This window comes from Lutjanus erythropterus, chromosome 7 (genome assembly GCF_056507025.1).
Source record: "Lutjanus erythropterus isolate fLutEry1 chromosome 7, fLutEry1.hap2, whole genome shotgun sequence".
Taxonomy (NCBI): Eukaryota; Metazoa; Chordata; class Actinopteri; order Lutjaniformes; family Lutjanidae; genus Lutjanus; species Lutjanus erythropterus.
The window spans coordinates 22,347,874-22,370,766 of record NC_139323.1 but is presented as its reverse complement, the minus strand read 5'-3'; the positions used below and the strand labels follow the sequence as shown (position 1 = coordinate 22,370,766).

General features: G+C 40.0%; 1 protein-coding gene across 1 annotated transcript in view; it reads right to left on the bottom strand.

Moving 5' to 3' along the window:
• Positions 1–22,893, bottom strand: part of ptprsa (protein tyrosine phosphatase receptor type Sa) — a 309,811-nt gene that overhangs the window by 121,066 nt on the left and 165,852 nt on the right. Inside the window, 1 exon segment of the mRNA XM_084723307.1 lies at positions 4,549–4,737. Coding sequence (XP_084579433.1) covers positions 4,549–4,737 — 189 coding nt within the window.

Below are 22,893 nucleotides of genomic sequence, written 5' to 3'. Positions count from 1 at the left end.
CTGAAGGGTGAGTATGTTCTTGAACTCAAGGTTCCCATCTTACCATCTTTTTACCACAATTTATAGGAGGGGATCCATGAGTCTCAGAAATTCCCCCATGAGGCTTTAAAATGTGCATGAGGCAAAAGACAAAACATACTCAATCAGTGGCTGCTGCAAGAATTATTATTGTTCTGTTTTTTAAGATTTTTGGAAGTGCATTTGTTATTTAAAAAAATGAACAAATACTAAATACTAAAATTTGTGAGACCTAAGACGGCCACTCTAAGTATTGAGGACATAAGAAGATGGCAGACTAGGGGGCTTGAGCACACAGGCCTTTTCCTCATCAGCATAAATCCTGCCTGGCTGCTGAATGAGCTTTCCAGAAAAAAGGCTACATAAAAAAAGGCAAGCCCCAAAGCTAACATTACCTTACGAGAGCCTCAGTATTGAAACAAGGGAAAGTAATTTCCTTTTCTGCCCTCCTACATACACATATAGTTTAAACTGTAAGTAAAATATACCCAGCCACTTTAAGCTGGGTATATTTTTGCAAGTGGTTCAAAAAGTCACAAGGACTACAGAATGTGGCCAAGCTAACTATCAGTTGAGCCTTTACCCTCTAGCATGGGCAATAGAGCCTGAGCTAGAGATTTGTAAGCCGATGGGAATGAGGGCCAATTTGGCGAAAGAAGAAAATGCTGTCCTGTGAAAATATTTGATCAAGACCAGAGGGTCGACCCAGCCCAAGTTTGGGATTGCAGGGTTCAGCTGTACAGCAGTCTTGCAGTGGCCTTCACCTGGAAAGAACTCAAGATTCCTGCAGCCCCTATCAGGACTTGCTGCATTTTCCAGGGGTATTTTTGGACAGTGAAGCTGTTATTGTGAAAACAGAGGTTTTACATCTGAGTTTAAAAAAACAGGCAGTTATGTGTATTGCTTGAGTAGCGTATTCTATATATCTCCCAAAGAAGACAAACAATACTGTGGGCTATGACTGCACAGGAATAATTGTCTTGGATTCAAACAGAGTCCAATTATTTCCTCAAAGCCTGCTGTCTCGCAACACGGTAGAGAGAAGGAACTAGACGTGACAGGGGGCATCAGCAGTGTAGATTCTGTATAATACAGGGAAAAGTGTATAAGACAACAGCTACTTCCAAGGTAACCTTGAAAAAGGTACGTAAGACCCCAAATAGTCCAGTAAAGTTGCTAAAATGTTGTAGAAAAGGTGGTTAAACTGGGCAGTTCCTAAGTCTTACTGTGCATATTAGCAGTAACGTGACGCAGGATGTTGCCTCAAAAGACTTGCTCAGCAAGTCTCCACCATATAAATAAAAGCTGTGCTGCTTAAAGGTGGATGGTGATACTTAACCACCTCATCCCCAATGCATACTGCTGCTTGTCCTTGATTTGCCTTTCTGCTTTAAGTTCCAGTGTTTTTGTGGGGGTGGACAAAACAGAGGTAAAAGTTAAAGATAAATAGAAAAGAAACACAGGGAATAAGTGGCAAAAGAGGGCGAGGGTGAGGAGAGGGCAGGGGATGCATGCATTTTGGAAAGTAGTTTAAATATGCCATCTGCTTCAAGGAGAGTGAGTGGGCTTGCTGGGCTTTGCAAGACACTTACCAAAGGTTTCTGAAAATGGCAAAGCAAGAAAAATAAATAGAAGAAGGGTAAGAACAACATAGTTCATTTTAGGTTGAGGTTGAAAAGTGACAATAATTAAAGGAACTACAGTTTAGTTGGGTCTTGTGTCCCATGTCAGTATTTTAGTTTTCATTCCATGAGTTACAGTAGAAATGAGTAGTGAATTCTATTTAGAATTTAAAATTCTAATTAGATGCACTTTATTTATTAAAAAAATCAAATTAATCCATTTTGGTGTCAACTGTGCAATTTAAAAAATTAGGTTTTATTATATTTATTTTATAAGTTGGTTTATTTTATTTTTTCCAGTTTTAATTTGTGTTATGGGTCACAGCCAAATGAAAAATGTTGAAGACTCTGTAATGTGCACTGAGACACATCTGAGTTTCAGACACAAATACAGACAAAACACATAAAGAGAGAGACAACAAAACAGCAGTCTGTTTCGGTTAGACAGGACACATGAAGACAACTGAAGAAAACATGAAACAGATAAAGACAGATGAAACATAGGTTAGACAACAGGCTGCAAGCTGCATTTCTCTGACTGTCATCCACAGAGATTCAAAATTCACAAAGGATTGTTGACAGGGTTACCAGTCACCCAGTTTTTAGAGCGGAGTTGAACCTCCATATGATTATATACAACCAGAAATGACTGGTGGAGTAGACAGACTCACCAGCTGCAAAATGTACCTGAGAAACAAACACCAGAATCTCTAACGTTTCTCTAATTCTCTATAAGTCTCAAATATCCTAACAGCCTTAATCATTTTTTAAATTTCCAACATATCAAAGAGTAAGTCATTTCGAACATTGTTGGTTGAAGTTGCTTGATACTACCCAAGTATTGCAATACCACAATGATTACCTACAACTACAGAACAGACAATCTCTTAACTGTGGACTGTATTTGTAGAAGCACACTACACCACTCAAATATTAATCTACAGGGCAAGATAAATTTATGAGCGAAATGATAAAATACACTTAATAAAAGCTATATCTCAATTTGTTCTTGTCTATTAACAGCTCAAAAACCTTGACTGTAAAATATTCTTTGGTGTGATAGAAGACTAATACTTGGTATAAACATTATTAACAAGGTAAAACTGTAATATTATGACAACCTTATCTCAAGAGGTGCAATGAATCTGAGCACTTAAAGGTACCCTGTGGAGTTTTTGACTAGAAGTTGGGCTATGGGACAATGTTTTTGCAAGTTTGCATTGTGCGATTCTGAGCTGCCATTAGTTTAAGAATGTTTTGTTAGAGTTGGTGGCTGTAACAAATGAGGTAACGCACCAACAATGCAACAAGACTGCTAGCAAGCGAATGCAGATGAAAACAAAAAACTGGAAATCCAGCGATTGTAAATAAGGAAGGCAGACACCACAGTGTACCTTTAAGGTTTAAAGGCCTAGATTGTGTAAGAGAGGGCTGGCAGTGCGAGAAGATGAGCAAGAAAGTGAAAACATTAATGTTTGGGCCCCTGGTGAGACTCTTTGTCCTCTATAAAAGTCAAAAGCACTGCCTGACAGCTTTATCCAAAGCACCTCAGGACAACCTAACATCCCCGGAGGAGGTCCTCGGGCCACTATGAAACAGTCTACCAAGAAACAGTTTTCAAGTGTACAACATCAACCCAGAGAGAGCAAACAGTCACACATATTTTGAAGTCAAACATCTACCCCAAAACTAGAGTGCACCAGTAAGCTAAACATGAAACATATCCAAAATTAAGAGCATGTTAAGGAGCTGTGGACTGGCTGTATTTGGCAAAGCATAAATAATGAGATGACAAATAGATTCATTTCAGTGCACAGCTCATAAGGGGCCACAATTGGGGCAGGAACTCAATGGCAACAGACTCTTAATTTAGTGTTGTCTACGCTGATTTACATTTGCAGCAACAAATCAAATAGGAGTCATTGGATTTTTCGAATGGTGACAAATCATCGACCTAAAATATCTACCCCTTATTGCCCGAGGCCACTCCAGGGCCTACACTTAATTAGCTATATAATTAGACTTTGCTTTACTGGGCCTCTCAGTGGGGTTTAATCAATGGGAACAAGACAACATATCCACCACTGAGTTGTGTCAGTAGAAAGTGGACCTTGCTCTCATTGTCTACTATGACACACTTCTGGGATGTTGTGAATCATTTGACCTCATTCAGTAATGTTACACTCCTGAGCGTTACATGTTATTTTCCTCACATGTTTAGGAGAATGATCCATGTGGTTACACTATGGCTATAATGCTCGACCTTTACCTTTTATTGTATGTTTCTCATGTTGTCATGTAGGAAATTTCACTTTCCCTCATGATTTGACATTTAAATGCTTTAAATATAGTAAATACTCAAATTCAGTTGGATCAATACAGATTTCAGAATACAAAATATTTTTCAAAGCAAAATATTGTGTTGTATCTGTAATTTAGGTGATTGTCACATCTTTTAAAAAAAACACAAGCATTACACACTCCTATATCAACTGAATGAGATCTCTTAGTCTACTGCAACTGCAACAGATCAGTTGGATAAAACCATGTTGCCCTGTCATTAACCCAAAAACGCAGTTTTTAGATTCTGAAATGTTTTCATTACAACAATGTTTCCAGCTGAGAGCAATATGCTGTTTCATTTATTTTGTCTTATCAAACAATTATGTGTTCCCGAGTTGGAGATAAGAATCTGTTGAAAAGCTTACAAAATGTTCTCAATCACACTTCTCACATTATCTAACAATTTGTAGGGGAAAAAAAAGAGTGAGCACTGCAGCCACATTAGCTGCAAAGCACAAAAACAACCATGTTAACTATTGCAAAAATGTCCTGGAAAATCACATAAGCGCTCATGTTAAGTGGAGGGGAAAAAGCCAGCAACTGGTTGTGCTCGGGTTTTCCTTACCTGAGCGTAGCTGTTTGATCCGCCCATTACTTGCACTGGGGTCAATTGGCAGGAAGTCTTTGTACCAGGTGATTTCTGGGTCGGGGTTGCCACTGGCAGCACAGAGCATGGTGGCTGTTCGAGTGCGCTCCACCACTTTGAGTTGAGGGCCCATGTCAATGTTAGGGAAGCCTGGAGGGAGCAGGTCCTCTGTGAAAAGAAGGAAAGATGTGATGTGTGAGTTTTTGAGTCTTTGCCTTTGTCATGTAAAAAGGTTCCCATTGAAAGGCAGTTGCTTGTAATCCTTATGTATACATTTCCATGACTGAAAGAACCATGAGCTACAGCACAGCAGAGATTTAACTGAAAGAAGACAAAATAAATTATTATACTGCTGTCATTCTGAGTCTTTTGGCAGCCTTTTGCAGTTGTGGCCATCCAGTTTTGGAACACAAATGTACAAGTACACTGTATCAATTAAAACTTGACCAATATCTGACATTTTTTCACACACTTGTTGGAAAGGAGATCTTTGCAACAGCATTTTTTGCTGCCACATGTAGGACTTAGTTTGGTGTTACATTTTAGAACAACTGCTAACTGTGTGGTGTGTTCAGTTTTAGTGGTGTATCTTCTGAAATGAAATATCACATCTGAAAAAACACTTAAAATGAAAATAATTCTAAGTACACTACCACTTTCACATGAGGATAGTATCAATCACATTCCCCCAAGAGTGTGCACTTAAACAGACTGACCGTAGAGTCTAATGATGCTTTTGTATTCAGTTTTTTTTTTCATTTTGCTTTATCTCAGAAGAATTTCCTTATCCAAATTTACACTTGACGACTGAGATAAATGCACCTCAGGAGTGTGAGATTATAGCCAGCCATGTACAGTAGCCAGATAAAAAAAAAAAGAGGATATACGACTTGAATTAACATGTAAAGATCATTTAATTAAGAATCTGTCTCTCCCAGAGGGTTGCGTTGACTCTGGCTGCATAGAAGAGGTTTAAGAACAAAGACCAAGAAAAGCAAGCAGCGTGCTTTCTTTTACGTCATGTTTCTCAGAAAATGAATGGTTAGAGAAACCATCCTGTGTAGTTTAACTATCTTGTACAATAAGGACCATGACTTCCAGCATGTATTCTCCCAGTACAACAGGTAGTAAATAAATGGATTTAAATGAAAATAGAAGATCAGTAGTAGGAGACAAGATTAAAAACTAATACGAGAAGAAAAGCCTGGTAATCCAGGCAATTTCTCCATCTAGTTTCCCTGTGTTCGGTGAAATAATGACACTGGTTACACAGAGCTCTGCAAAATCACTACTTAGTTGAGACACACAGTTGAGACACAATGACCCCCAATGGTCCAGGACAGAATACCAATTGAGAGATATAACCTGTCAGATTTCGCTCTGGTACTTAAGGTGCAGGATTTGTGTATAAGGGTAAGATCTAAGCCCCTTTATCTGTGATTACTGCTAATTCATGAACCATCACAGCAGCTATCACTCGTATTATTTTTTACAAAGATTGCGGTATCCTTGAAGCTAATACATGACTGCATGATTGAGCAATTACTTCACTGTTAGGAGATGACAGTGTAGTGTGCTCTGTGGTCATTGTTCTCCTAATGCAGAGACTCCCTGCTTCTCTTGGGACAATTAGTCCCATGGGTCATATCGCTTGACCTCTATCCCGACTGGAGCCACAGCAGTGAGTCATTCTTAGATGATGAGGGCCGAGGGGGAAGTACCCTGAGCTGTAATATGCATCAGAAGCCCAAGGCCACATCGCAACTCGAAAAAGATTGACTGACTAAGATGTTGGCCAGTGGCACCGCAGAGGTCATTGTTCATCTGGGGAGCCGATGACCTCATGTCAACTCTGCAGACATCACGGTGGTGTGGTTGACACCCAGGAAGAGCTAAATTAAGGGAAATTAGGACAGCAAGTTGAGTCGCAGTTTTAGAGTCACAGACTCTGAAAGCAGGGTGGGTCTGTCTGACTTGAAAGGACAGGGAGACCCATTCATACAGACAAAAACATTCTGGCCTGGAATGGAAATTTCTGTAGTGTTTTTGTCTATATTTCAACTTTGCATATTTCCTTAACTTTTGATTACATATCATCACCATTTTATGATTTATTACAGTAAATATTACATAATTCTCCCTTAAGTATTTCATATTTAACGAAATATCAAAAAGATAGGTAGGATTGTAGGGAGAAAAATCGTGTTGAGTTCTTATGTCTTCACAATTTTAAAATATTGAATCTTGGGAAATAAAAAACCAGGGAGGAAGAACCAGAGGGTCTCAAAACTAAGTCCAGACAGGTTACCTCTAACTAAGGCTGACATCAGCAGAGCTCGATGAATATTTCAATGCTAGGTTCAAAGAAGTACAGGCATTTACACTGTTTTTAGGCTCCGTGCTGTATCCTCTCCATCGATTATTAATGATCACCCCTGTATAATCTCTTTATAGCAAGTTCCCCTGCAGCTTAGAAAAGCAATGGCAAACCTACACTTCACTCTGGAAACTTCAGGACAAGACAGAGCAATATGTTCTCACAAACTCCCTCCCCTGCGTGTCATCAATGATCTAGTATGTATAAGACGCCATAAAAGGTACTGCAGTCTCGTAGCCCTCTAGCTAGTTCTGTCTGCTAGAGAAGCATATCTGCAAAGGGTAGGTCTGGTCTGCTCTCTGGGTGTTACATCTGATGTATTTGATGCTGCCGAGGCCTATCTGTGCTTCACATCGCATTAAATCTGCCTTCATGGTATGAAAACAGTAGACAGAGGCCTACACAGACTCCAGTAATGAAGCTGAGAACATACACAGAGTAAGTGGATTTGAGACTAATGAAATTAGGCAAGTGACAGAGGGAATCTGCCTGAAGGAAAAAGGGAGGGCAGAAAAAGGTGGGCGAACAAACAAACCAACCAAAACAGCAGGAGACGAGAAGCAGGCACGGTGGATCCATGGCGAGATTGTGCTATCGTTGTAGCTGCTCTGACCTGATACAGCACCAGCAGCCCTTCCTGAATAAATGGCATGTACGCTGGTTACTTACTTCCCCAGGAATAGAGTATGATACCATCTCTCCCCCTGAAGCTTACAGGCTCTGTCGATAAAGGCAGCCATGCAAAAATAAATAGATCACTCATCGAGGGAGTGTTACTTCAGGGTTAGCCAGCCTGACTGTGAAGGGGAGAAGGCAACCAATGACATGGGTTGATAGTATCCTAGAATCCCCAAAGGGCCAGTTCCCCATAATGGTGTAGCAATTGCATTTCTATGATGTGTGCTGGGGGTTCTCTGTGATGACAAATCTTCACAGGACAAATAGAATCGACGCGTGCGCACGATTGGTCAATGACAATATTGGTGTCTATTTTGCCCGAAGCGGCCTTTGTAACTTCAAAAATCATCGTACTACAGAGCTATGAGACACATGCTGTAGTTCAACCCTGCATTCTGCCAAGGATTTTCAAATGATCATATCACTTGTATCACAGACGCACACGTTCGTTCACATTCATGGCTCTTTATCACAGTGTGAATGCTAAAGCTGAAATATGACCTAATAAAAAACAAAGCAGTTGTGTGCCTACATTAACCAGTCAAGTTGCTGTTTACATCCATGTCTGTCCAGACCTGTATAATATATGTATAGAATACTCTGCAGGTATTTAATAAAATGTATTAATTACATTTTTGGCAAATGGGAAGTTAACACTATATTGGCATGTCTGATTCCAGTGACTAATTTACAATTAGAAGCATATTGCCTTCACTTAAAGATTATTATTTTTTTTTTACAAAGGAGTACAGAGGACTGATAGATAGCTGAACATTATGACATCACTTTGACCTCTGGGATATAAAATGTTGTCACTTCATAATATTATCCTATTAGACATATATGTGAAATTTTGTCATAATTAGCTTAAGAATTCTTGATCTATGGTTAACAAGTTTTTTTGTGAGGTCACAGCGACCTTGACCTTTGACGTCCAAAATCGAATCAGTCATCCATGCGTCCAAGTGGATGTTTGTACCAAGTTTGAGGAATTTCTATCACAGCATTCTTGAGATATTGCGTTCACAAGAATAGGATGGATGGAATGAAAACCCAAAAACGTAATACCTTCAGTCATGGCTGTCACTGAGGCGGACGCATAAAAAGTCTCTGACTAAACTACATTGGTTTCAATAAAAAAGATGGGGCCAATTAAAGAGAGTCTTAATCTTCCCAGCATGTAACCCATCTCCTTTGTTGCGCTACCTTGTTTTGTAAAGTGCCACAAAAGCTTTTTTGTTGCATCTCATTGATTTGGAAATTGGCCAGCACTCATGGACTTGTTGGCATATGCTGATTATTGGCGGCTGGGCAGCTCAGCTTGGTCCTCTCCACTGCTGTGATGTATAGCACTTAGCAGCAATGACTAAGGCTTTGCAACAACACCACTGAGACCATAGTTAATGAGATGAAAAAAACATTTTTCTGCAAAAACATCAACAGTGAAGAATTGTATTTTTTTCACACATACACTGAAAACTATTCAACATGGTTTGGGCAGGTTTTAAGGATTGTAATTTGCTCAATGGACCTGTTAATTAGACTGGGTTTTCAAGTGATGCAAGTAACTGAGGGTTACTGTGATGGCAAACAGTACATGACCACTCCATGTAACAGCTGGTGTGATCAGCGTGACTCCAAAGCTACAGGCTCCAGTTGACCTCATCTCGATTTTGGTTTTTGTCATTCTCTTTGGCTTTTTGGGGGTTGGCTTGAGTGCCATCATTATCCATAATTGTCTTTAATTTTGCTTTGCCATTTAATATCATTACACAAGTGACAGGTGCAAAGCCTTTAATCAGCCTCTGGTTAGCTTAGCCACTGGCCGGCTGTTAATCTGCCAACTCATGCCTGCTGTTGCGTTCTGCTTTCCCTCATACAAAGTAAAAAGGTCCGTCCTTTAGACTCATTCAGCTCCCGATTAATCCCATTTCCACTGATTCAGTGCTACCAAATGATCTCTTTTCAGCAAGTCTGGTATAGTCATAACTGTACTAGATTCCTGCATGTCTTTAACAAAAGGTCTTTGTGATCAAACATGCCATTTGGTGGGCACTGTCACTTTTTCCAGAGCAGCAAGAACATACAGTACACTGATCAATGAGTGGTCCTTGTAAAACTCCTACTGCTATGCTATAATCACTATGAAGAAACACAGTTACATAGCATTCACCATCTGTTGAACATACAATGTAATACTGTGATATCAAATGTACTTGAAGAACCATAAATAGCGAACCCAACCAATGTTCTACTCAATGAGCACTTAACACCCCTGGCGCCTAGCAGTTCCAGCGCCTTTTCTATCCAATGACGTACGCAAAGAACAAAACCTACAATTTCTGTAGTGCTTGTTGTATCCACCTATTTTTAGCCAGTTAGCTTTATAGTATTACAAATGGCATGTGGCGTCAAAGCTGCTTCTTCTGATCCTTCATTTATCACGTAGACTGGAGACAGCTATAGTAAGAGAGAGATGGAGAGAGGTAAAACTCGACTGGCTGGGACTGCAGCAAATGCCGTGGGGTGCTCCACCATCCCCCGCACCTATTACTCATATTATTATTTTCACTTACTGAAATGATTTAATTTCATCAGCAGCGTAATCAGGTTAACTGATTACCCAGCGCCACAGCATAGAGACACAGGCTTTAAGCAGGTCTGTGCATTAATACTACTGAGGGACGGCTGGGGGAGAGAGAGACAGAGCAGCAGAAAGATGGAGCAAGACCGAGAGAGTTTAAGATTAAAGGCTACAGAGACTGAGGATGACAAACGTAGTAAAAGAGGAAGAAGAATACCAGTGGCATGCTCTCTTTCACGCACATAAATGCAGTCTGAGTAAATAGATGTTTAACTAATGGCTCAGACTGGAGTTGAGTTTCATTTGCTCTGCACCTACAAAGCAGCCAGAACTATTCACATCAAACAGGCAGGCCAGAGACAAGACAAGAGTGCATGTGTTAAGAAGGAGTTTGTGCAGTTCAGCTGGATTACAACTGTGTTTTGGGACATCTATTTTCTATAATGCATGTGTACATTAGTGGTCTATGCATACTGACAAATTCTAAGTTTGATACATGACGTAATACATTTCTAAACATGCACATGCGTAAGCCACTAACTAGAATTTGGTTGAGGCGCTGATTAAAGCATAGGCCTTATAGTTCCCATAACCGTCACCATAATAGTCGAGTACACAAGATTCATCTCACAAATATGGACCACATACAGGCCTATTCCACCAAGATGGGACTGGCCCTGTTTAAAGCGTTCGGAGCATTCTCACCAGAAATATACCGGTTTGGAAGTTGAAATGTGGGTTCACAGCTGGAACCAAAAGCTAGCAGCTTTTTCCTTGGGAACCAAAAAGGGGGTTTCTTATTCTACAGGTTGTTATGCATTGTGCAACACTCTGTTTATGACATCCTCTGATACAGTGGTTCCATGCAAAACTGGTGGAAATATGGGCTGGTTCACAAGATAGCACCAATGCTCCAAGGAATGGAACCAGTTAAAGAACCAGAGATAATGTGGTCAGAAAAGGCCCACGACAGTTCCCCCAGCTGTCACCATCAAGGTTGAGTCTACAAGGTTCAACGTCTCCCGTTGATGATGATTGTCAAAACGAGAGGGAAACACAGGCTGGTTTTTTAGACAGCAACTTGATGGAAAAGGGAACAATATTTGAGTCTTAATGTTTCTCATTCCAGTGACTATAAAAGCTTGATTACTAAGAACCAAGTAAAGGTTTCCTTACTTGGAGTACTTCAACACTATAAACTTGAACTGTTCTGAAAAAGATCAATCTGTTTTTCTCTTTCTGCACTTGGTTTTGCTGTGAAGTAGAGCAGCTAAAAGGCACCAGCTATTGAATAGAATGTGTGAAACCAGGTGGAAACCTCTGGTCTTTATTTCTACCAAATAGTACACCAGTCTGTTTTACTTAGCAGCTTTCTTTTCTGTAGTTGACAGGTGGGAATTTGTGATTTTGGTAAAGTTGTCATTATTAACCTTTTGCAGCATGAAGTGAGTGTACAGGCATTACCTTTTTCTGTTTGATGCTATTTTCAATAGCTTTGCACCTACATGATGTGTGTATAATTGCTCTCCGTCTACATGGTGATATACATCCAAACGTCTTATCTGACAACCGAACCAAATGGAAGTTTCAGAAAATTCTCTACTTTCCCTATCTTCAGTGCATCTTTCCCTGACATTCCCTAAATCCAATAACCAATGGTATTCCTGTTGAATTGCTTGAGAAATATACAAAGGAAGACAGGAGAACAGTGACACAGAAATATCCAGGGACAGAGAAGAATAGCAACACAGGAGAAATCTAATCACAGTGTCTCTGGCCCCAGCACTGATAGCCCTCTCCGGATAGCCATCTCAGCTGAATAATGGTTATTATACAGCCAGCACTCAACCTCTACCCCCCTGCTCTGTTCCCAGAAAGACGCCTGATGTCCCATTGGTATTCTCCACACCCAGCACATCTAGCCACCAAGGGCAACATTTACATCGAAATCTCCAAAATACAACCCGGGAGAAATGGTCTGAGAGAGCAGATGAGAGAAAGGAAGAGGGGCAGAGGAAAAGGAAGATGGAGAGAGACTGAAAGTCTGAACACTGAAAGAAAGGCAGACCCTTGCAGCATTACTTGTTGCACTGGAAAATGAGTTTGTGGGGTCAACTTTACCAAATGAAGACTCCAAAAGGGCAAACCATCTATTTACTTTTTCTTCTCTTGTTGGTGTTTCATATGCATTCACAGAGGCATGAAGTTTACTTTAGAATTTATGGCGATGGTTGGTTGACTGTGTACTCTGTAGGTGGCTGAGAAAGAAAAACAGTTTAAGACAATGTGTACATACACTGTATGTGTTTTCTTGACTCTTTTTTTATGTGTGCTCAATATGAAGAGAGTACAAATGTTCTGTAAGGAAAAGGTCACAAACTCGATTTCTACAGCAGCTGGGTGTTCCATTAAAATGCCCTTGAGTCCTGCTGTTAACCCCTAGATTTTAAAGGACCAGTATGTGGGATTCAGTGACATCTCGCAGTGAGTGTAGGAGAACCTACAGTGGCTGTGGAACCCACAAAAAATGCCAAAGGTCCAATCTAGAGCCAGTGCTTTGTTCGACCAGTCTTCGGTCATCTGTAGGGTTGGGTATTGTTTACATTTTAATGATTCTGATCCTGATTCTACTTATAAATTTTGGTTCTTAACAATTCTCAATTCTGATTCTTTGCGTGCCTTTTTGCATTCTTCACAGCAGACTTGTGTGAAATGCTAATTATTGCGGATAACTGTCACCAACGGAAACAATGAGCTAAGCTATCGTTAGCTAGATTACCATAACGACGGTGGTCTCTTTTCTGGTTCCTTGTATATTTTTGGATTTACTTTAGCTACTTGATTTCCTGTTCCTGAAAGAGCTGATTTGTAGCACGGCATTTGTTAAATTGAAGTGATTGTTACAAGGCTTACACAATTGGTGCTTGTCATCTGCTAGTCAAGCTGCTTAGCAACAGCTGAAGAGGTTAACTGAGGACAAGACTAGACTCATAATTTAATAAGACAAATGCATTAGGAGACAGAAAGACATGCAGGCGTTCAACTCACATGTCTATGGGCACAGAAAGATAGCCAGGATGATAATATACAGTATATGTTTGCAGGACACTGTTTAATTTGAAACTAGTGTCAGTGAAATTAGTGCAGAAAGCAATAATCAGAATTGAAATTTAAAATTTCTTAATGATTCCCTTGGATCTATAATCTTGGAATCGATGTCCAGTCTTAGTTGTTGTCCTAACCCCTAACCCTTGTCCTTTGAAGGGGGGCAGCTCCTTTGGTAGATATAAATGGTTTATTCTAAGTTGACAAAGAAAAACAATTCATATTCCAAAGTGATTATACGGTAATGAAAACATACTTCTGAATATTATATTACATTCCTGCCATATTCTGCCAATAAATCCCCCCAAATCTTCCACCTTTAATCAGCTAAATAATAGATAAATGGTAAAAATGTAAACATGTCAGAATGACAAGAATTTAGTCTGGCAACTGAACTGACTGTTCTGACGGTTTTGACCGTTGGCGGCTTACAAACACTTTCCACACCACATGCAATTCTGAACACAGCCCATATTAGGGCACATTCATAAAGCTATCATCACCACTGAGCTAAACAGCAAGTAGACAGCTTGTTTGCCAAAGAAAGACAGTGATAGCAGCCAAGAGGGGGATATTTTGGAGAACAAATGGCAGCAACCACCACAGGTAGCAGCTATGACCAAGGTTTTGTCAAATGTGAAAGCCAAAAGAATCAAGGAATAGAGGAATTGATGGCAAATACCAGGAACCAAACCAAGTAATGAAAAACCTGTTTATAGATAGCACCAGACAGGAAACAATTTTTACCCTCAGGCTGAGCAGGGTAATAGTGTGCAGCATTAGGGAACCATTTCCTGTCCATTACAGGCAAAGAAGGGAACTAAGGTGTCAAAATAACATCAGGGGATGTTTCATTTTGAGAACATAAGGCTTCAAAATACTGTCTGACATCACATATAGAAAAAACTGACTTTGATCCCCCCCAAAGTCCATGTAACCTCAAACTACTGCTGCAGTCAGCATTTCTGACAGTGAATAAAATGACATTTATGCTCTGTGTGTAGGGATGAAACAATTATTTAAATTAATGATTAATATACTGATTATTTTCACAACAAATTGATGAATTGTTTAGTCCGTAAAATGTAATGAAATTGCTTCTTTTAACTAACCAACAGCCTGAAACTCAAAGATACTTTGTTTCCTCAAAGGCAAAGAAAGGGCTGAAGCACAGCTGATCAATTTACAGCTTTAACTATGATGAAACGATTAATTGCTTATCAAAATAGCTGGCAACTAGCTGGAAGTGGAAGTGAACAATTACAAACTTAGATTAACTGAAAGCATAATTCTCATGATTTCTTGAATCAAGAAACTAGATTTGCATTATATCAAATTCAATACAGTTTTTTTCAAGAAAACAAATGAACAGAGGGATGCTGCACCACCGACTGCAAGCTGTGGGAGCCACCGTGATAGACACAGCACAGACAAGAGAGAGGAGTAATTGTCTAGGACAGCTCCAAAGATCCCCTGCCTGCGAGTAGAAGAGGTGGAGAGAAGAAAAAAAAAAAAAAACAACATAAAAAGAAAAAAAAATTCTGTTTATCCATCTCAACCGGTGGAAGTCTCTCTCCCTCCCTCTCTCTCGTCAGGCTCCTGAGGCATCTGGGGTAAGACAGGCGAACTCCAGGGGAGACGGGAGATGAGGCCGGGGCCATTAAAGGAAGTGCCTCACCGTAGAGAAACGTCAACCAGTCAGGTCTGGTTTAGTGGTGGGTGGCTTTGATTTTGTGTGTGTGTTTAGGTGTGTGCGCATGTGTTTGGGAGGGTGGGACTGTGTGTGGAGACGCACTGGGCACTTTGAAACCTGACGTCAGTTTATCACAAAGCTGCTGTAAAAGTCTTTTAAAATACGGACTTTTGTTGTTTAAATGTCAGAGGTGAGAGCTGTAAAGAATGTATTGTATCATATTTGTACGAACATGCTCCGAGTAATGTATGTATAGCTCCTTTCTTGCATGCACTTTACCACCCTTGCAATTTAACGTCATCGTCAAAGGTGGTTTTTAGTGCAAAGTGCTCTGGAAAGTTAGGTGAGGAGTGTCCTACACTACCTTCTAAAGTCAGCAGTGTAATAAATTTCACATTAAATTATTACTTCTCATTTACAAGGAAATTAAATGCCTTAATAATGAAAATAGTGTGACTGAGCCGATGTCTGGTTGCATAAAAGAAGTAAAAATATTTTAAAGATATCGTTCCCGAAGGGAAAAATTGGGAAAAATAGGAATACATGAGAGCCAAAACTTCTCATCTTATTTTATGCAACTTTTTAAATTAACTCGGGTGGCTTGGATCCTGTCAGACGATGTAACCAGGCAGCATAATTTTATGTCATATCTAATTAATGATGACATTGATGAGAAAGCGTGCTGGGGGGTGCTTTGACAGCTCATTGGGGCGCAGAATACCTCATGAGTTCAGCAATGAATTTGGAGTCATAAGCAGTCTCTCATCTGCAAAATAAGCTTTAGAATTCACCATTTAAACAGCCTGCGTGATAACTGAGAATACTCCTCTTCCCTTGTGTCAATATTTTCCAACTCATCACCATTTTTCAGCTACAGTGTGATTAGCAGAAACAAGAGAAACTGATTTTTTAAGAACGGTTTTGTCATATGTGAAAAATGGTTTATTTCATATGGTAGACCTAAATGCCAAAACCACTGCTATAAAGCTATAATGTGTAACATTTCCCTATTAAAATGTCTAAGAAACAGAGACAAGAGAAGAGTCTAGACATATGTTATAAATTTTGTAGAGATGTGCACTTGCATTATTCCAAATCTGTCAAACAATGGTCACACCCAGGGAAATCTATTATTCACTCAAGGTAATGGTGCATTTCCATACTAGCTGCTAGATGCTATCACTTCTGGGAAAACACAATATACGTCAGACACATCAGAGAGTGAGGAAGGAAGTAAACAAATATGACTAGATGTAATATAAATAAAACTTTAATATTATCCCATCCATGATTTTTGCGTGGGTAATATCAGGTAGATTTTCATCTGCAATGATGGTGGTTTAACAGTGAAGATAACAACTCTCAAGATCCCTGCTACTTCGCAACGTCATTAATCTATGTCTTTTGTTATTATTCTTATGTGAGAGAGACCCCCAAGGACAGAAATTATATATTGTGCAATAAACAGGGGATGAACATATGTCTACGAGAATTGAGACTTGGTACTCTCTAACCCTGCAAAGCAACTTTGGGCTAAAACAACAAGATACTGCAAGATTTGAGCCTTTGCATTGTGCCATTTCTGCAAAAGCAACTAATCTAACCCAAACAAACAACAAAACCTTAAAACAAAGACTGACAGTAATTGCAAAAAGGTTTGGAAGGAGGTGGATGGTGGGGCTGGGTCATGAGGTCGCTGTCTTGGTGGGCCATTAGCTTAGTGTAATTAAGCCACTAATGACAGGTTTGGAGGCACCTTTGGTGAGCAGAGCAATAATTATGAATATGCGGTGGCTTAAAATGAGCAGAGGGCCAGTCAGAAGACTGCCTGGTAATTACTTAATGCTACTTTGAGATGACAAGTGGACACTGAAACAAGGGTCACAGAGGATGTGGGCATTCACCAGGGCCAGAACAGTTTGAGTGTTGGATAAATAAGTCACTTAAAAAGATGAGAAGAGAAAGTTGTGGGGTAGAATACTGATAAGCTGGTTAACAAGCAGGACTGGTAGGAGGGAAAATGGATGACAGAAGACCTCAGCCGCAATTCCACCATCATTTCCTTCTGTGAAGCAGCATTTGACAGAGAAATTGGTGAGTGGTCAAACTTTTTTCCTCTGACAGTAAAAGCAACCTGCAAAAAACGAAAATAAAAGGAAAAACACATGCAGTACATAGTGTACCAAATGAAAAAAAAAAAACAATTTCCCCTAACAGCCAAATGACACCCACATTCACAGAGAGATGCTTAAACCGAACACCATGTATTCAATGAAGGATGTGACAGAAGACGTGGGTGTCTGGGTTTGTGGGCAGAAGAGAAAGACAGAGGCTAGAGCAACACATGTTGGATGTGGTGTTGCCCTTTAAGGGCCAAGGAGCACAATGTTCTTTAAATATGAACAGCTGCTGTTAAATCCAGTAGGATCTGGGCTGCACTCCAGAACACAAGCTTTGTAATCATGGAGAAGTCCTGGATAGCATCTTCCAACTGGCCTCTCTGACTGCGATTTCCTTCACACTCTGATAGGTTCACCTTTCATCTCACTAAGAACTGTAATGCTCTAACAATATTCATATAACAATGTCATGGGTTTTAGAAGATTTGACTGTGTTTCTTGATTGTGCACATAGACAGTAGAATAAGTGGACAGAGCTTCCAGATCTGAAAAGTGAAGCAAATGCAGTGCCTGAAATATGCATTCTTGCCATTGGCCAGCAGAGGGTTTCAAAAAAAAAAGTTTGATTGTATTGAGTTTTATGAGAAAATGACTTTACTTCTCACCCGATTTATTACCTCAGTAAGCAGTTTACGAGATTTAAGTTTTTTTTTTTCTATAAAATATATTATTCATTTTGTAAATTATGGTCCCAATTAGAGGAAAATCAACAATAAATTAGGGTATGCGCTAGGGTGGGGCTACTGTGTAACTGACAAGTCATTCTCAGTGAGTCTGTCCATTGCAATATGCAGATCAAACTGTCAAACTTTTAGAGACATACTTTTGTGTACTCTTTAGGTGTAATACTAGAAATATCATTAACAGGCAGCTGACATTGTGTTTCTGGTTTCCAGTGGAGCCTCCCAAAACTCAAATGAAAGTGTAAAAATAGGCAGTGCTGATCAAATGTGGATCACTACTTTGTTAATACACTGCCTTAAAGTTTGTGACTGGGAAGGCCGCCATTATTTCCTGCTGAATGGACAAGCAATAACCAAGCACCACCCAAATCGCACTATGTTACCACCAGCTCCATGCTCTGGTCAGTACTGTGCCATCTAATCAATCTTAGCTGAGTTTTCTCCTCCCATCAAAGAAGAAATACTAATAATCATGCTGTTAAGCCCATCCAACTTTTACCACAAGAAGCGTAGGCACGGCACTTGTGAAGCATGCAGGACTTTAAGTTTTATCAACTCTGCCAATCCTGCAGGGCCCACAGCACGACCTCTGTGTTGTACGGCTTCAGTCACTTGGGCTGGTGGCTCATGTATATGCATTAAGCTGGTGGTCCAGGCCATATCCCCTCGCTCTTCTTTATGCATGAGTTGGGCCACTCCAAAGGTCGTCACTCACACCGTTTCCACAGGAACCACCTCCTTATCCCCACTCTGAGGAAACCTCTCTTCAAGGTTTATTTTATTCCACATGCTTAGCTTACATTATAAATGTACTGTTCGAAAATATTTTGTTGCCATTTTTTATTTTTGTTTTGTTGTCTTGTTAGATTAATTAGAAGCCGTTGTGAGGAAATAAATCCCATGTCCAGCTGCACTGGTCGTCCAATTGCACACTGATATAAATATGGGGACAAAGATGTACTCTGAGCAGAAGGTAATTGCAGAATTGCAGAGAACTGATTTACATTTTCTGATATCCAACAAAATCATACGGGACCAAAATACTGGCACAAGTAAAATATAATTAAAAGACACAAAGGAAGGTAACAATCAGATTTAACTACTAATTTCAATCAAGGTTGAATTACAAATAGATTTTGACATATTTTTGGACAATAAATTTATTCTAGGTGACTGAGTGGAGGCAAAAAAAAATCAATGAAACACATTGTTCTTGCATTTCAACTGATGTGAATTGTTAAACCCTTTGTTATGATTCTACTTTTACAGGTATATTACATTATACTAACATTATTTTTATAGCTATCTAGAGGTGGGCAATGTACACAGTGAAACATTGCCAATGGACGATGAAATTGTTGTTTGGGGAGGTTGGCTGGCCCATAACAGAAAAATTGACTTCCTTAGCACACTATAGTCACTGTCACTTCCCACTGTTGCTCTGATCACAACTTCTGTCTCTGAGGGTAGCTGGCAAATCAACTCTCATATTCCTGCCAGGGGAGTGTCTGAAATACATCCCTGTGTCAAGTTTAAAGGGGTCTTAGTCTCCGAACCACATGTCCATTAGTTAGTTGTGTTGAATATGTGAAGCAAAGTCAGCTGGCTACCTATATGAAGATAGCAGTTAAGAAAACAAATAACAACGATGTGATTTAAAGAAACACTAACAGCGGCCTGCAGAAAAAGAAACACCGCTGCCACCAATGTAACTGAGCATCTTGGGTTTGTCTAACTTGGCATGTTTAATAGGTAATTAATAAAGGGGACACGAAGAGACATAACGTTAATGCAGTGAACAGCAGCAATGGCTTCTTTTTATTTTCTCTCCCACATGTCAATATATAACCTCACCAACAACTCCTGCCTTAGAAAAACTCTGAAGGGACACTCTACCTCAAATACAAACGGCATCATGAATCACATGATGCAACAGTAGAAGGCTCAGTGGTCGGTGACTGTTAGCCATTGGACTGCCCAGTGGCCAAACCCTATAACCATTAGATAGAGTATGGATGGCATTTATCATATTTGGGTTTCTACAGTTGGAAGGTAACTATTGCAGTTTCATGCAGAGTATAAATTGCCATTCTATCCATAGAAGAAAAAAAAAATGGCCACAATCAGTTTCTCATTAAGGAACACATTATGAAAATGAGCTGATATGGGAAGAAACATAAGGCTATCTGCTGTCACAGGTTGAATCACCAGGACAATCAAACCACTGAGTGCTTATCACTGTAAAAGTGTCTCAGAGACACTGATCTTTCAATTTGGTCTTCTGGCTGATGTTGCTGTGACAAAGGATCCATTTATCTAAACTTTCTAGGCAGTAATAAACCAACCAGCCAGACCCTAACCCCTCTTCTGCCTGCTTCTCGTTCTCCATCTCCTTTCCTCCTCGTCTCTTCCTTTTTTTGTCCTCCTTTTTTCAGTCTACCCCAGTATCTTATATTGGCTATGGCCAGAAGTCTAGGGTGGCCAGGGTCTCTCTACTTGAGCAGGAATTATATGAAATTGATGGTGAAAGTTCAGGAGCCAGCCACCCCTGGCTAGAAGCAAGCTCCTTCCACTTATCCCGCTCCATCAGCACCACTTCTTTTCTCTCTCCCTCTTTTCTCCTTTATCTTTCTTGCCACCACTCAGCTTGTGTCCCCCTTCTTCATCCTCCAATCACACATGATTACTGCATTACAGGTTCCCAGGATCAAAGGATTCAAAGGCCATAAACTCTCATCTGAGTGAATTTCCTCTGGAGGGAACTTTTTCTCCATGAGAGGAAGATGGGGTGAGAAAGATAGAAGGCTGGCAATAGTCTGACGGGCATACAAATACCAATATGGAGGTTTGAACTGGGGAAGGAGGAGGAAAAGGTGAAAGGTAGGTAGAGATATCCTCCAAGAGTGGAAAGGAAGAGCTGCAGTCATTGAAGGACAGAAAGGGAATAATTCTGAGGAAAAAACACAAAACTTTTCAAGCCACCAATGAGATATCAAGGGCATGAGGGCCATCCACATGGTCAACATCCATCTATTGATTTGTTGTTTGTGCCAAGCCTGCACTCCACAATACACTAATAACACCAATAACTGCTAAAGAAGCCCAACACAGCACGTAGTAATACCTCATAAGCACCATCGCAGAACAAAACAAGAAACTTGCTGCACGCATAATCCCCCTCACACGTGAGAGCCACATACCAACCACAAGAAAAAAAAACAAAAAAACAAAATGTTGGTTGATCGTGCACAAAAAAGGAAGGAAAAAAATGTCTTGCATTGATGAGCTGATAACAGATGCCTCATGCAAAAATGGTTTTGGTGCAAGAAGGTAACCTGTGCTGCTGGGTGTAGATCTTAACAGCACTAAACAAATGTATTATTTACTGGTGGAGGAGGTGAGTGCTGCTTGGGAATGAGAATTGACTTGTTTGTCAGGGACAAGCTGGAGATAAGCAGTTGGCAAAAACAACAGAGTATATAACATTGGCCCAGTGTGAAGTCAATCACGAGTCATGTCAGGATCTTGCCCACCAAGAGGCAAGAGTCATGCTTTCTTTCTTTTCACAGTTCATGCATTTCTTTGTGTTATTTTGTGGATGCTTTCATCTATTTGGCATAGAAGTACAATGTTTTTAACAAGGCTGTCCTGACTAGCAGACAAAAACAGAAACTGGAAGGTACTCAAAGTGAACATGTGCAGTCAAGAGGTAAAAAAGCACCTCCATGTGGAAACAGTCAACATTTTAACAAAGACTCCAAAGACTCTGAACGCTTTTTGCATCAAAGTGTGCACCTTGTCTCTCTTGCTATCTTAGTCTAACCTCTGGCTTATCATCCTCAACTCACAAGTACAACACAAGTAGAATGAAATACGAGAATTTTAATATTTTTTTCTCCATTTATTTCTTTATTTCAGTATTTAATATACTGTAAACAGGGCTGGGTATCATTAAAATACCAATTCCTGAACAATACTTTTTTTTAATACCAATTTTATAAGATTTGACTGCAATTGTTGCAGCTCTAGTGGTGAACTGACTCACCAACAATGGTTAGCTGCACTGACTATCTAATAAGTAGCACAAAGTTCACTTAAAATTAGTTATCTGTGGGTTAGGGGGTTAGGGTTATAAACAGCTGAAAGAAGAAAAAGATGTTCCCTGTCTCTGGGCGCAACAAAGTGTTTTTTTCTGTGTGCCTCCATGCACACGTGCTACATTAGACAGCCAATCACCAGCATCATTAGATCTATGTGTTAACATGCTGTGTGCTTAGTGGCTCACCTGCTGATGAGATAATTACTCCATAGGTTTTGAAAATTTTCTGTACTCGATAGGATCGAAGCATAGAAGTATTGGAAGTTCAGTGCTGCATATCATCTTCTCCTCCTTCTATCCCTTTGCTTTTCTTCTTACCTTCCAGCCACTATTTGCTGCATTTTTCTCCTACCCTCCCTCTATAGGTGTGTGAGACTAGTGGGAGAGGGCAAAGGTCACCTCAGACAGGCGGACAGGAAGAGGAAGAACAGCCAGATCTGTTGCTGATACTGCCAAGCTTATTCTTCACTGTCTCATTACAGCGTAGCCGCTGCCTGCCTGCCTGCTGGCTGCCTCTTTCTTACTTTGTCTTCCTCTGTCTCCCACACACACGCATACACACAGAAAAAAAAAAGAAAATTAAACACACCACAAACACTCTGTCACACACCGGCTGTCAAACATGCATGCTTGCACACATATCAGGAAACTAATTCTCTCTCTCTCTCTCACACACACACACACCTGCTCATGTTTCACTATGTGTCGTATTAATTTTTCATTCAGCCTGTCTGATGCCCCGACTCACCTATTCCTCTAAAATAAACACAATAAAATAAGCATTCAACCCTTCAACACCAAAACAGCATGACATTAGCACTACAAAGAGAGAAGACGGAGGAAAGACTGACCACGAGCAAAACAGCGCTAAAAAAAAAAAAAGAGTAAATGTAAAAACAGAAAAACTTGCTCCTGCATAAAGTAG